The 14,589-nt window shown below is 36.4% G+C and overlaps 1 protein-coding gene across 2 annotated transcripts in view; it reads right to left on the reverse strand.

Moving 5' to 3' along the window:
* The window catches only part of Epc2 (enhancer of polycomb homolog 2), a 93,013-nt gene that overhangs the window by 3,665 nt on the left and 74,759 nt on the right, over positions 1-14,589 (reverse strand). For both annotated transcript variants that reach the window (XM_028769286.1, XM_028769287.1), the window contains 5 exons: positions 13,106-13,195; positions 11,753-11,901; positions 11,308-11,651; positions 2,257-2,393; positions 509-668 (listed from right to left, as the gene is read on the reverse strand). In XM_028769286.1, the coding sequence (XP_028625119.1) occupies positions 509-668; positions 2,257-2,393; positions 11,308-11,651; positions 11,753-11,901; positions 13,106-13,195 (880 nt within the window). The remainder of the gene's footprint in view (positions 1-508; positions 669-2,256; positions 2,394-11,307; positions 11,652-11,752; positions 11,902-13,105; positions 13,196-14,589) is intronic.

Raw genomic sequence — 14,589 nt, forward strand, 5'->3', positions numbered from 1 at the left:
ACATGTAAACAAAACCAGAGAATTCCGAGCTTAGGAGCTGTGAAAGGACCAAGCAGCATGTCTGTGGGGCTCAGGCAGTTAAGCAGCAAATGGCTTTCACAGTAGGAAATGTATCACAGGAAGAGCTGGGGGAAGTGTCTCTGCACATGTGCATGTAGGAAAGCAAACCTGACTTCAGATCTTTTAATAGACCATGTTGTTTTGTATTTCACATGATAGATGATTTATAGATGATCCAATGGGGGTGGTTAGCAATGAACTCAATGGGATTTCCTAACATGTGAGGCAACTGATAGTCCATGAAAGGAATCAGAATGGATAGAGATAGGTATATAGAAGGTACAGTGAGAATTCAGGAAAACACCCAGCTATTCATCCATATTAGTCCAAGGCATTTTGAACAGCACTGTATACATTTCCCCGTGTATATGACAAAATCAAATCCCACTTGACGAGTGGCAATCTCAAGTTAGTAAGTTAATAAGTATTATGGAAACCTCAGCTGTACCTGAAGGCTGGACAACTCCATTCATATTGTTGTGGCCAGTATTCTGTTCCTTGGATCCCTCACTGCGACTTGGAACAGGAGCACTGACCACTGCAGATGCAGCAAAGTGGGCGCTGGCTGAGTCAAGTGTTTTAGACATACAGTCAGAGGTGCTTGAGCCCTAGAAAATGGAGAGCAACACAGTTCAGCTTTCTGTTTATCTATTCATCTATCTAATCGCGCTCTCTCGAGTTTCTGCGTGTGGAGGGAGGTCAGAGGACAACTGTCAGGAGTTGGCTCTGTTCCTCCACAATGTCAGTTTCAGGGATCCAACTCAGGTTGTTAGACTTAGCAGCAGCAAGTGCCTTTACCTGCTAGGCCATCCTGCCAGCACCCTATATTCTGTTTTGTTAGATATGATTAATGAACATATTAGGAAATGTGTGGGACTCAAGGATATTGCCTTTCTAATCCTGAATAGTCATAACTTCTTAGATGAGAGATTTAAGACTTCAGGCTATTTTTTTTTTCTTGGTATATGAAGCATGAAAATCACTAGAAACTAGAAAGCAATTATTTCTGAAAAAGAACTATCAAACTGAAAAACCCATGCTCTATTAATTTTTCTACATAATAATAAACACTTTAAAAACTGTTTGATGAGTAGACACTGGATGAAATGAAATCATAGACATAATTCATAGCCGCTCTATCACAGTGTAAAAACCTAGACTGGCCCAGGCTGCAAACACTTCAGGTTACTTATCTGAAGAGACTCACAAAAAGCAAATCAAACCGAAAGTACAGTGGCCACTCATCCATGCTTCTGTGTAGAACTGGCTGCTGCTAACACAGACAGCCACAGGCTATAAGCCAATCCCAGATCTACTGGGACTGTCGCAGGGGTGTGGATAGGATAGCAACCAGGGTCATCAAGACTTCCATGGTGTCGCCTCATGACTTTAAGGTAAAAGGACAGACTCTTGAGAATGAACTAAATAAAGCACTGTTGGTAGATCTTGGTCTGAGAACTCAAAGGGTGTGACCAAACAGAGTTACTCTTAGTTATCACTGAGATTCTTGCTCTTTAAAATTATGGAAAACGAAACTTCAGACTCTAAATGTGAAGTTTATTTTGCCAATTCAACTTTGAGACTATGTCCTTTTATCTTTGTTTTGCTTTCAATGGCTTAAAGCCACAGTATCGTGTTCTTACACAGTTCTAGAAGCCATGGCGTGCAGGGAGTCTCTCAAGGTTCAATATCAAGGTTTGCTCTTGCTGGGTTGGTTCCTGCAGTCTTCTATAGTAGTTTCATTCTTATCACTGTATCTGTATTTATGGGTGTCTAGGAACTTCTGGTGGCATTTCTTTTCCCTTCAGGAAAATGTGGTTCACACAGGCAAGTGGGCCTGTGAAGCTTAGATTTACCACACAATTTAATAGAATTCCTTCTCGTAAGCTATACTGACTTAGTACTTAAGTATAAACTTGATGAAGAGGTTAGAAAAGCCATATTCTTGAAAAAAAGTGAAGGAGATTTAAAAAATAGGTAATTATTTTCTAAACTCTCAACAATCCTTCTAAAAATTAGTTAATTCTTTCCTATATCAAAACTACCATATTTAGCTCTCTATATAACCATAGTCTAGAAACTAGCTATTTAAAAATAGATAATTTAATAAAAGAAAATCTAGGTTAATTCTCAAACTCAGAACAGAGATGCAAAGTCACCTGTAGGAACTTGAGAAAGAAGAGAGTGAGAGGTCACCTGTGCTTTTGGGTGTGTCTGCTGTGAGGAATGCTGGGATTGCTGTTTCTGCTGAAGCTGCGCAAGCTGCTGCCTTTGCATTTGAACTAGCTGCTGTTGATGTGTCTGAAACTGCTCTTCTGTGATGCCCCCTGTTACTGGTAAAGGATAAAAGATTATTAGAGTATTTTTAATAATATAAGCAGAATACAACATAAACCCATAAAGATAAAAAGCAAATACAAGCCACAATACATATCTGCAAAGTAGAATCCCAATGGCAAATCTTTCTGAGTGCTACATGTTTACGTCCACAATCTCCTTTGGTCCTATGAAGTTTTTTAACTGTATAACATGATGGAATTGAAATCTGTCTTTGAATTTTTTGTGTTTTTTTTTATGCTTATTTGTGTGTTTAGCATGTGGGGGTGTATATCACAATGCATTCACAGAAGTCAGAGAATGGACTCAGGTCTTCAGGCTTGGTGGCAAGTATCTTTCTTTACTCACTGAGCATCATGCTGGCCTCAGCTTGGGAATCTCTTAGTTGTACACATTAGGGTGCCCAAGGAGTAAGAGGAGTGATAATAGTGATAAATCAATGCATTTACTACTGTAAATATTAATAATAACCAAGTTACAGCCTTAATGAGAGACAAATGACTTCTGACACTTTTTATGACACTTAAGTGAAAACGCTTTCCTTTCTGATTGTAACCTGGAGTAGCAAACATTCAGCAGCCATATGCCCCAGTGTAAGCCAGTACAGTCAATGTAAATGTCTGAAATACATGCTATAGAAGTAAGGGCTGGAAAGGAGACATTTTCAGAGAACTAGAGCTACAACGGACCCTCAGATGCAACCTGAAAATGCTCTGAAAAGTGTACTGAGTTATGGGTTTTAAGTAAAAACAAGATCCGTTTTCTTAAGCTGACAGAGGGATCGGTTCAAAAGAGTTACAATAGGTACATTTTTTTTTCTCAAAGAAATGTAAATGAAATTTCATGAACTCGCTTTCAAGTGAGCCAACATAGCAAACACACAGTATTTTCATAAAAATTAGCACTCATTTAGAATATAGCGTCTAATGACACCAGAATACACATACTCTCAAAAGTGACGCTCACTCTTCCCTTCCTGTCTCTCTGCTGCTACGGGCCCATGTCATCTAAGCCAATCCCTCCACAGAGCTACACCTCCAGCCTAATTCTACTATTTAAAAAAAAAGATTTCTTTTCTATTTTACTCAATCAGTAATAATTTACTGTCTACTCCCATGCAGAATGTGTCCTAGGAAACTTGGTGATTATAGGGAAAAATGAATTAGAAAAAGGGTTATTAATATAAAGTCCCATAGTACATCTGGGAAGAAACAAAGTAATGTCAGTCAATGTTTCCATGTGCTGAGCAATCTAATCAATATGATCTACAACTGAGGTACCTTACTCCCCCAAAGTCTGTGTTCAGTAAGATTATCAAATGAGAGTATTTTGATAGTAATTTGACAGTAATACAGACAAATAGCTAAGCTGTGCTTAGCAAGATGGACAATGTTTTAGATACACTTTCATCTCTCTTATATGATATAGCATCACAATTTCTATGAATTATGAGGGGAAATAAATATTTTATTTCTAGAAGACTCCAAACACTGGCATATTTATTATACTGCTCACTTTAGAATCTTTACCTGTATTTTTGAAGTACACAATAGTTATTTTACTGAATTACCAACAAAATCAAGTCTTTCTTTGTACATGTTAAATTCATTGCAAGTGTTCTATTTTTAAATAAAATAATTAAGTCTAAAGTTATAATCTTCAAAATCAAATGAAAACATGAAGTATTCATGAATTTCCAGCTTTTTGAAAACCTTGGGGAAAGAGATGAAAAAATAGCTTATTAGATATGAAGGCAAGAAGAAAAACCATAAATCTAAATAATTTAGCAAGTCTTATATGTCTTCCATGCTGAGCCATTAGGAAAGGAAAAGGTAGAGATTCCAAAGCTAGCTAAGTCCAATGAACCCATGCTCTCTGACGAGATCTGAGCTTTATGTTGTGGAAAAGTGAAACTCATGCTTATTAACTTATGGGTAAATAAGATATCACATTTTTAGGGCCACCTAAAAACAGAAATGTGAACAAGACTCTTTTTTTCTTTCCAAAGCCTTGTGAGGCAGTTGGTAAGATGGTAGTAATCTAGAATAAAGCACTAACTCTGATAATCAGAAATGCTCCAAAACCCATCCAGAACTTTTTCATTGTATTCAAAGAGTTTATACATTCAAAGAGTTTTTAATCTGAGCATTTTGATTTCAAATACTCTGCTAAGGGATATTTAACCACTAAAGTTCACACAAATATTTGAAAACATTCTTAACTATGTCAGATATGGGACAGTTAGCTTATCTAAATTAGTAAACAAAATAAAGTATAATTTTAACTGAATAAATTATTTTTTGTATTGAGAGTGGTGGTTCCTGGCTGTGCTCCTACTAAAGCAGAAAGATTGGCTGAGTCTGCCCAGGGACCAATTACTCTTGAGTTATTCTACAGCTAACAAAACATTGCCCACTAAGTGTTCTGCACACTTTAGTGAGCAAGTAGTAATTATGCATATATTTAAAAGGGGTACTAAAACTTTCATTCCTGATCCCACTTCTGATTAAGAATCACTGATAAAAAAACAACAAACAAAACCATAGCCAAAACCTAAAATCAAACAAATCTTAATTCTTCAATACAGATAAGCTTTTAAAATTACCCCGCACCCTTTACTCAAGTTAAGTTTGCTATTTCTATTCCTGACACTCAGGAATAGAATGTTATTGGGTTGTTTCGTGTTTCAAATTGTTCTTTATCTAGAATTTTCTAGAGTACTGTTTATTAATTTATTCAATTCTAAGATACAATGCTGGAACAACTATCCGGCCCTCTTTTAGGTGTTTTGGCCCACATCCAGCACAAAACACCTTAATTCCTTTGTTAGAGGGAGTAGTGGAAAAAGAGAAAGGTGGTAAGAGATACAGACACAGCAGTGACCTGAATCTCAGGGTTGATGAATTTGTGGGAAAGAGTAAACTTAGATTAAAAACACTTTCTCAGTGGATTATTTTTCCATAGTTACTAGGATATTTCCAAGAGATTTATTTTCTTTTTCACACTGAGTCATCTAGTGGCATACATTAAAATGCATCAGAAAGGTCACAGTTACAGTGAAAATATCCATTTGGGATGAAAAGGGAATTCCTCATTGGTCGGGGTGGCAGTGATACAGACAGAAGTGATGATAGATCAAACAAGCTCTCTTCTTGCTTACAGCCATACAAACTTTCCTCACTGGTTTACTGTACAAGTTGGCAGCTTAAGAACAAATTTAGTTCATTCCCCAAAGTTCTATCAGGTCACAATTACCACAAACCTGTCCATCCTGAAAGGTGACAATACTTAACTGCTTTAGGTAAATGGGAAGCACTCTTTTCCTTAAGTAAACAGCTTTACAAATCTTTCTGGCTAATATCCTTTGACAGACTGGTATATCCACTAAAGAATTTCTTCCTTATGTATCCAACACCATACACAGTAGAACCTTGCATTTCTTGCTGCTTGTACACCACTGCCAGTATTTCCAAAAGCACTCTTTCTGGCTCCCTTCTATATAATGGATTTGCTATCCTTCTTGTACTAGTTGGCTTTTATTCTTCAGATGACTCCATACAGCCTTTACAGACACTAATGGCCATTACTTTTCTACTGTGTGTTTCCTATCTGGCACTCTGGTTGGGTTAAGCTCTTTATACCTTTCTCTCCAGGTCTCTGGTTTAATTTAATGATCCATGAAAAAAAAAAACCACTCTGGATACTTCACAGACTTTATATAGTGACATAACTACAAAGTTCTAAGATTGGATGCAGAGGCATTCTTGTAGTTATATGAAATACATTCAAGTATTGATTTTGTATTGCTGTCCACTGATAAACTAAAGAGATAAACAGAAACATGTTCTAGTTACTCTGGAATGAAATCCAATAACAGAATATGAACTTTTTTCACTTTTGCTTTTTAATCTTTAACAGAATTTCTTGAACTTGGCTAAGATATATTCTTGAGAAAGCATGACTTTTCAAATACTGGCCTAGACCAAGTTTCTACAGTTTAATGGAGAACACCTAATGTGCTGGTGAAGATTGTGTTATCTTGCATTTTCTACCTGATGAGTCTTTGCTGTGAATTACAGTAAATGGTTTAAAGCAATGCTGACCACACCAGGATTTCATTATAAAGGGCAGATCTGGGGCTGAACTGGAGGCAGGCAGATGGAGAGGTTCTGTCTTATAGTTTACATGTCACAGTGCAGAACAAGCAGCAGTTCTCATAAAACACTGGAGTACTCCAGGGAAAAGCTAGGGGAGTTGGAACTATTGTACAAGTCTACAAATGTTCTATAAGCATAGCTTGTAGATACAGGAAAATAACTGGCAGAGTTGGAAGGGCCGGGAAATGAAGAACAAGTGGATACAACTGGGATATGACTACAGATTTCCGATGTCCAAAAACAGTAGTTAATATTAAAGTATTGTTAATTCTTTTAACAGTCACACTATAGTATTTTAATATCCTAGCTTAGGTCTGAATTATTTTTTCTTAACTTTAGAGGCAGCCATAATCTCCCTAAATAAATACAACCTTGAGTATTTACATTAGTTGTTAAAGCAATTCCACTTCCTATCACTTTTATCCTTGCAAAACATTTCATGGCAATTTAAGAATGGGAAAAGAAACTAAATAAATGAAAACTCAGGAATTCCTCCTGGAACACTGTATAAACTGTTAACAACTGTAAGTTATCTGGAGATGCTCAAAAAGGCTATTGGTGTCTATCAAAGCTATATCATGCTAACTTGAACTGTGTATCAGTAAAAAACATGTTGAACAAAAATCTGGCCCTTCAAGTTTGAATCAATAAAGCTGTTTTACATATGAAACATGTTTTCTTGAATTTTATACTAAAGAAAAACATTTTTAAAATTGACAGTACCAGTTTCAAATGACTACTGACTATAGTACCCTCTACTTCTATAAAGAATGAAATGTTGCCATGTGCTGTCAGCTCCTTGAAGATATCATTTTCTTCCTTGACTTTTCAATCAAACAGTGTTTTGTATATAAAACAGTGTAAATAATTTTATATGAAATAATTTTTCTGCTTATTCACTTATTATGCTCAATACAGCCTCTTTCCTTTCTCAGTTTGGCTGAGTTTTTAAATTAAGACTACCTTTATGTAGTAATTAGTAGTGTTCCTCATTTCATTTAAAATTTGTTTTCTGTTTTAGTCTTTCTAATATTTTTGGCACACATTTAAATTTCCTTTGAAGCATATCAAAAATGATAAATATAAGTTAGATATAATGGGATACATATATAGTCCTAGCACCTGAGAGGCTGATGCAGGAAGATCATTAAGTTTAGTCCAGACTGGGCTACATGGAGATCCTATCTCTAAATAATCAATACATTAAATGAAACATTTTTAAAACAGAGAGATTTTGACTTTAAAAAATTAACCATGTTACTTACAACATGAACATAAAAAGACTCTAGGCCACTTGCCTTTGAGTATACACATGACACAGCCTTCTTACCTGCTTTCCTTAAGAACTAAGAACATGCCATAGAAACAAGAACTGCTGCTAAGTACATGGAATTCTATCTCTGCTTAAATTCTTCATTTACTGGGACTTCCCAGTAGGAAAGGAAAACTCAAACAGGTAAAATTAAATGCCTATTCTATTAGTTTTAAAAAATACACAGCTTTCGAGACCAAAGTTCACCCAAATGAGTAAATGACAACATTTTTAGGCATAGAAGGGAGCCAGTATAGGTATTTACTGCACTGTACTGGGAAGTCCCTTTCAGTTATCTAGCTGTTGTTTACAACAGCTCACTAGATACATCTCCACGTCTGAAACTCTCACTCCCAAAGTGGTGCAAAGACCCAAACCTAGGACCTATCCAGCCTAGGCAAGTTCTACAACTGAAAGAACATGAACTTCTCCAGCCAATAAGCCCAATATTTTAAAAATGTATTAAAAACAAAAACTCATGATCTCAAGGACAAGGAGACCTCAGGTAATCTAGAAGTAAATAAACTCTTTGTTTCATTAACATTTAAATGAGAAAAGTGGATTTTAAAAGATTGCATTCTAGGGCTGGGGAGATGGTGGAGTTGGTTGCTTGTTGTATAACTACAGCGACCTTAGGTACTCATGGTAAAAGGGTGAAGCAGATAGCACATGTAATCCCAGTACCACAAAGACGAGAGGTAGGTACATTTCTAGAACTCATTGGCTGGTCAGCTCAGGTAATTATTAATTTAGGCTCAGTAAAAGCTCCTGTTATTGCAGAGCATCAGACAACTGACACTGACCTCTGGACTCCATACATGCATACACACATAACCATACACATAGGGGCACACATACACCACATATAAACACAAACAGAAGGACCTCTAATGTACCTTTGTTATTACTTGAATACAAATGTTTATTTTGTGTGTATGCATATTCACTTGTGTGTGTGCAAGAACATGGGCATATATGCAGATCAGAGAACAATTTTAGGTGCAATTCTTCAGGTGCTGTCCACTCTTTTAATAAAAGACCCAATTCTATTACTGGCTTGGAACTTAGCAAGGAGGCTCAACCAGCTGTTAGAGAGCTTCAGAGATGTGCTAGTCTACACCCTCTTAGTGCTGGGATTATGAATATACTACCACGATTGCCTTTCTGAGTCTGTATGTACATTCTAGAGCTCAAACTGAGGTTGAAAGGTATGGTATTATATATTTGGAATTGATATAGCAACAGAAAACATATAACATATTATCTAGAAAACATTTATGTCAAATAGAGAGTTCATTTGGGGCATATAGTAGAAATCTGTAAATACTCAAATTGAGAATCTATTTAAATCATTTTAAACATGCTATATATTGGTAGAGTTAAAAAGCCAACATATAGTCAATCAAACACAATTATCAATTCTCTTTTTGAGTAGTGTTTGGTACAGAAATTTCTATTCATACAATTTTGAATAATCTTGGGAATTGGCTGGAAGAAGACTCAATACTGCTTAACTTCCTGTAATAACAGATTCCTAGAAACCCAAAGATTTCAAATTATACGAGATATTTTTATTCATTTCAGATTCAAAGGCTCACTAAGCTTCACCACTCACAAACTATATAAAGGGCATCATTTTCTTAAAGTTCAGCTTGGAGAAAAGAAACCAACATATTCGGAGAAATGTAGGCCAACTTCCACTCATTCAAACAACTCTAATTTTCTATTGCAACCTTTAAATAGATGGATGTCTACACGAAATTGAAAAACAGCCCCAACAAAAGACTGAGCACCACTGGCACCAGATTCCAAACTGAAGGAATTTAAAATAATTTTAAACAAGTTTAATATAACTGCAGCACTCGACTAATGCATCATCCAGGAAATATTTAGATATGCTTATGTTTTCATGTTATGAATAGCAGTTCACAAGAAAAACAAAACAAAACAAAACAAAACGAATAGCAGTTCACGAAGAGACTCACAGCTGGTAAGGAGGCAAAGGACAACTGACTGCTGAGTGCTCAGCTTTAAAGCCAGCTCACAAACTATCCCATGCAAGATTCAGGAAACACAGAAGGGGGTAAAACGAACTATGAGATGGACAATAGGGAAGAAGGCTGTGAAATTCTGTGTTATGCTTATGATATGGTCATCATACTAAGGAATCCACAACAGCTATTGTTAACTGCACAGGGTATATACAGGAGCGAACCAGTAAATAACATTCACAGACAAGGGAGGATCTCATGGGTCCCTGCACCATTCAGGGGAGCTAATGGCAATCTAGGGCTGCTGGTGGAGAGGAAGTCAGCTATCTTCAGCCATGTACCTACTGATGAGTCATTCATACTCCTGTGAATAGATTCACTCCCACGTCCACATTAAGGGCCATGATTAAACCCAGCGAGTCCACAAACAACAGCACAACAAAAGGAAAAGATAAGAAAATGGAACAGGGATCTGATGGGTATGAAAGGGGTGGCAGGAAATAGGAAAGAGGAGAAGAACATATGTCACCAGAATATACCATTTATTTCTATGAACTGGTGAATAAATTGTTTTAAAAATGAAACAACAGGTTTTATTTAATATATTTTCACTGGCTACCATGCATAATTGCAGTGCATATATAATAAACATATTTATAAATTATATGTACTTGTAAACATGTAATAAGATTATACATAGAATAAAACAAATCAAAATTATATTTTGGAATGCCTAGATATTAAAATTATTCTTAATGTATATACCACAAAACACTAAACTATTTGAGCACAAACTCATCATATACATACATGCATGCATACACACACACACACACACACACACACACACACACACACACACACGGAGGCATGGCCTCAAAAGTAGCTATGTAGTTAAGGATGACCCTGAATTCCTGATTTTCCTGCCTCTACCTTCCAAATGTTAAGATTATAAACTCGTTACTATATCTAGCACAGTATCTCTTAAAATGAAAAAGATATTTCTGACCTCAACTAGAAAGGTAAGCATGCAGACGAAAATCACTATTCAATAGCATCCTTAAAAAAAAAATCATTTTCTAGAAAGGCTTTCAATAGAACTCTCAAGGAGCAATGCTTATATTCCATCCAAGTTAATGGACATTTTTAAACAATGTAGACACATTGTAGACCAGTGATCGATCAGGAGGCAGCCAGTAAGCAGTAAACACACAGAAAACACTGGGCTTAGCCCACATACTTGCCACACCACTCATATGTAAAATTCAAGTCACTTAGTAGGGAGCTGTCTCTTAGGCTGAGAACTAAACCAAACTAAAATTTATTTTCCAAATAGAAGTAGGAAAATAAGTCTCCAAAATGTATTATGAGTTCATTTATTACGTAATGGGCAGGAAGGAGAAAAGAGCAACCAGCAGTAGAGATTTGTGATAGACCTTTTGATGCTTACCTGATATGCCGTTCTTGCTGGTGTTCAATAAAGCTACAGATGCTGCAGAAACTCTTTTACTGCTCACAGTCTGCCCTGGTTTTCTTGAGGTACATTCTTCACTATCAATGTCCTGTACATTTAGTAGCCTTGGCTGGAAACACTGTAGTCGACATGATCTGATATTGCTTAATATTTCAGAAAGAGACAGTCTATTTTCACAAGGTTTACTGGAAGCATTGGTCCGAGAGAAATTAGAAGAAAAGTCTATAGTTTGGGAAGAGCTTGAAAACCCATTCAGCATCTCAGGGTCTATCTGTTTCAGGACGGGGTCATGTTCTGTGGATATTCGGTCCATTATGACCCTGTAAAGCAATATAAGACATACATGTGTATATCATATATAATTGTTTCTCTACTGATTCCCTTTCAGGTAGAAAATGATATCAAGGTCAAAGTAGCTTACCTTCCACCTCTGCCAATTCGCCTTCTTGCAAATCCTATACATCTTCTTGGAACTGTAAGTGTCGTAAGACAATGCTTATACCTCAACTTATCCAAGTCTGCCAACTCTGAACTTTCACACGTATGGTTGTTAGCTTGGTCCAAACGCGGCTGCAAAGAAAGAGAAAAAAGATAACTCAGTGTAATTCTGAAATGAAGAAAAGTTAGATCATGATAAAAATAAAATAACTGCAAATCATATTAGAAGAACAATTAAAATTTAGGTGAAAAACTGTAAATTGAGGCTAAAATGTATTAATCTAGTTAAAATTTATAAAATTAAAATCAAAAGCTAATCAAATTAAATAAAAAGCTTCCTTATCCAAATTACCAACTCTAAACTACATACATTTAGTATATATTTTAAAAATAGCTATAAAGAATGTTTTAAGTTTATCTAGAGAGAGGGATACAATTATTAATTTATAGTTTTTCTACATGATAAACTAGAATGAGTTTGTTTAGGGGGTACAAGAGGCAACTAGAAATTTCGTGGAAGTATATGCACAAACCAAGCTTAAGCTTTCTCCTTGCTTTTAAGGAATGTAGAGCCTGTTTCTTGGCCCTTTTATTATATGCATCACCCCGTTTTTCTGTTTCAGCACTTTGTCCCCCTTGTATAGTAGTTTTCCCATTTTCTATCAACATAACTTGAAAACAAATCCCTATCCTCCCTACATTAAGTCTGCCCTCAAAAAAGCTGTCTGTGTATACCATAATGCAATCAAATGGTTTGCATAAACCATGCTAAAAGGGTAAAACTACCTTTTCTATCCTACAGTTATATACCCGATAGAAAACTTTAGCACTGGGACATCAAGGCCATTCCATAAACACTGCACCCACGATGGGGTATTAATAACAAAAAGAGATTTCTTAATGTGTCTGAAATTTATGGATACAATTATCAGACAATTTTGCCATAAACTTTAAAAATTATACTTATTGGGTGTAACACACACACACACACACACACACACACACACACACACACACTCTCAGTGAATACCCAGAAACCACCAAAAGTTCTAAAGGCAACTTAGACATGTGCAATTAATTTTCACAACTGCTAAAGCTTTAATTAAAGCTCTAAATGAACTAATTTTGAAAATAAGAGTTGTCTAAGTAAAGAATTCTAATATTTTGTGAAAGAATTTGGCATCTTTCATCTTCTGCTGGTATTCACATGCCACAGGAGGCATGAAATAAGGAATATTGATGCACTTCCCACTTTTAGACTCAGCCTACGTTACCTTGACATGAATGATCTGTTAATTCCAGCTCACAAAAATATCACAAAAAACAAAGTTCTTACAGCGTAATACTGGCATCCTGCCCGCCTTCTGAAAGCACAGGGACCATCAGGATCATTTTCTTCTTCAGGTTCTGATGCTGGAGATGGTACCTGGATAAAACAGGTGCTCCATTTAGCTGTTACCAAGCTAACATATTAATGTATATAGTGATTGAAAATAAAATCAGATCACAAACACACCTGCCTACATCCAGCAGGTAGCTAATTGGCCTGAAACATTCAATGACTGGTAAATATTTTCTGTAGCTAAAAATCCTTTTTAAGATTCATTCTTGCATCTAAGCACACTTGGTACTGTTTTTGAACAAAGGCTAGACATATCAGTATAGTTTTTATATACCCCATTTATATAGTTATAAATTGTACAAGCATAAGTGCTTGATGATGACAATTATGCCTCACCTATAGGTAGTTGTAATTTTTATCTGGAAACTTCTTTCTATAATAAAGTCAAATGCTAGGAAGAAGAGGGCTGGACTCTCTGGAACCAGACACAGCAAGCTGTGAGGTGTCATGTGGGCACTGGAAGCAAACCCAGGTCCTCTGCAAGAGCAGCAAGTGAACTCAACCACTGAACCATCTTTCTAGCTCCTTAAATCACTGCTTAAACCTAGCAAGTCAGAAACAGAACTTTAGCCACGTATATAAAAACATTGGTTGCTGAGAGAAAATTTAAGATTACAACAGTAGGGGAAAAGTGTAAAGACTTTTAAAGAGTTGCTACATTAAAAAGGATTTTGCCAGGACCAGATGCTACCAGCCAAATATCTGTATATAATCTGAAAAGGACCCCTGGGGCAGAACTGACTCAATAGAGCACAATTTTATGTCATAAAAACAGGTTAAATGATGATATAATATATATAATAAAATACACTTTGGTACAGCAGACAAACAATAAATATAATGTCACGGTAATGGTTGAAACACACAAGAGCCTTAGTCCTTAAGTTTGGGTAGCCTCTCAGTCTCACTTTGCAGTACATCTTTTTCTCACAAATGCCTGCCTCATCTTATTAACTTGGTAGTTTTGAATCTCAAAAATCTCATTCCTTTTTAGAGAAGATTTTTTTCCCCTCCACATTAATACCAAACTGTGGTGATTACCATGGAGCTAGGTCACCTCAGATGGGCATTTATTTGAGGTGCCAATATGCCTTCAATAGCCCACAGGGGAGAAAGGCATAGTGAGCTAGGGCTGATTCTCCTTCCTGAGGTACCAACTCCCAAACTCAAACTGTAAATGAATCTCAACTTTACAGTTTGGTTCCTCTGCAGGTATCTGTCAAATTCTTACATGAAGTGCCTCACTCCTTCCCAAGTATCACTCTCTAGGATGGACTCCAGCATACACAGAAAGGCAGCACCACAGAGCAACCAAAAGAGAACCAGAAGTACAATCAGTACAGACAGACAGGGTTTCTCCACCTTCCCAGCTACAGTCTGCTAGTCAGCCTTGGTTAGAATGCTTTCTTAAACTTATC

This window comes from Grammomys surdaster, unplaced genomic scaffold (genome assembly GCF_004785775.1).
Source record: "Grammomys surdaster isolate TR1022 unplaced genomic scaffold, NIH_TR_1.0 191, whole genome shotgun sequence".
Classification (NCBI taxonomy): domain Eukaryota; kingdom Metazoa; phylum Chordata; class Mammalia; order Rodentia; family Muridae; genus Grammomys; species Grammomys surdaster.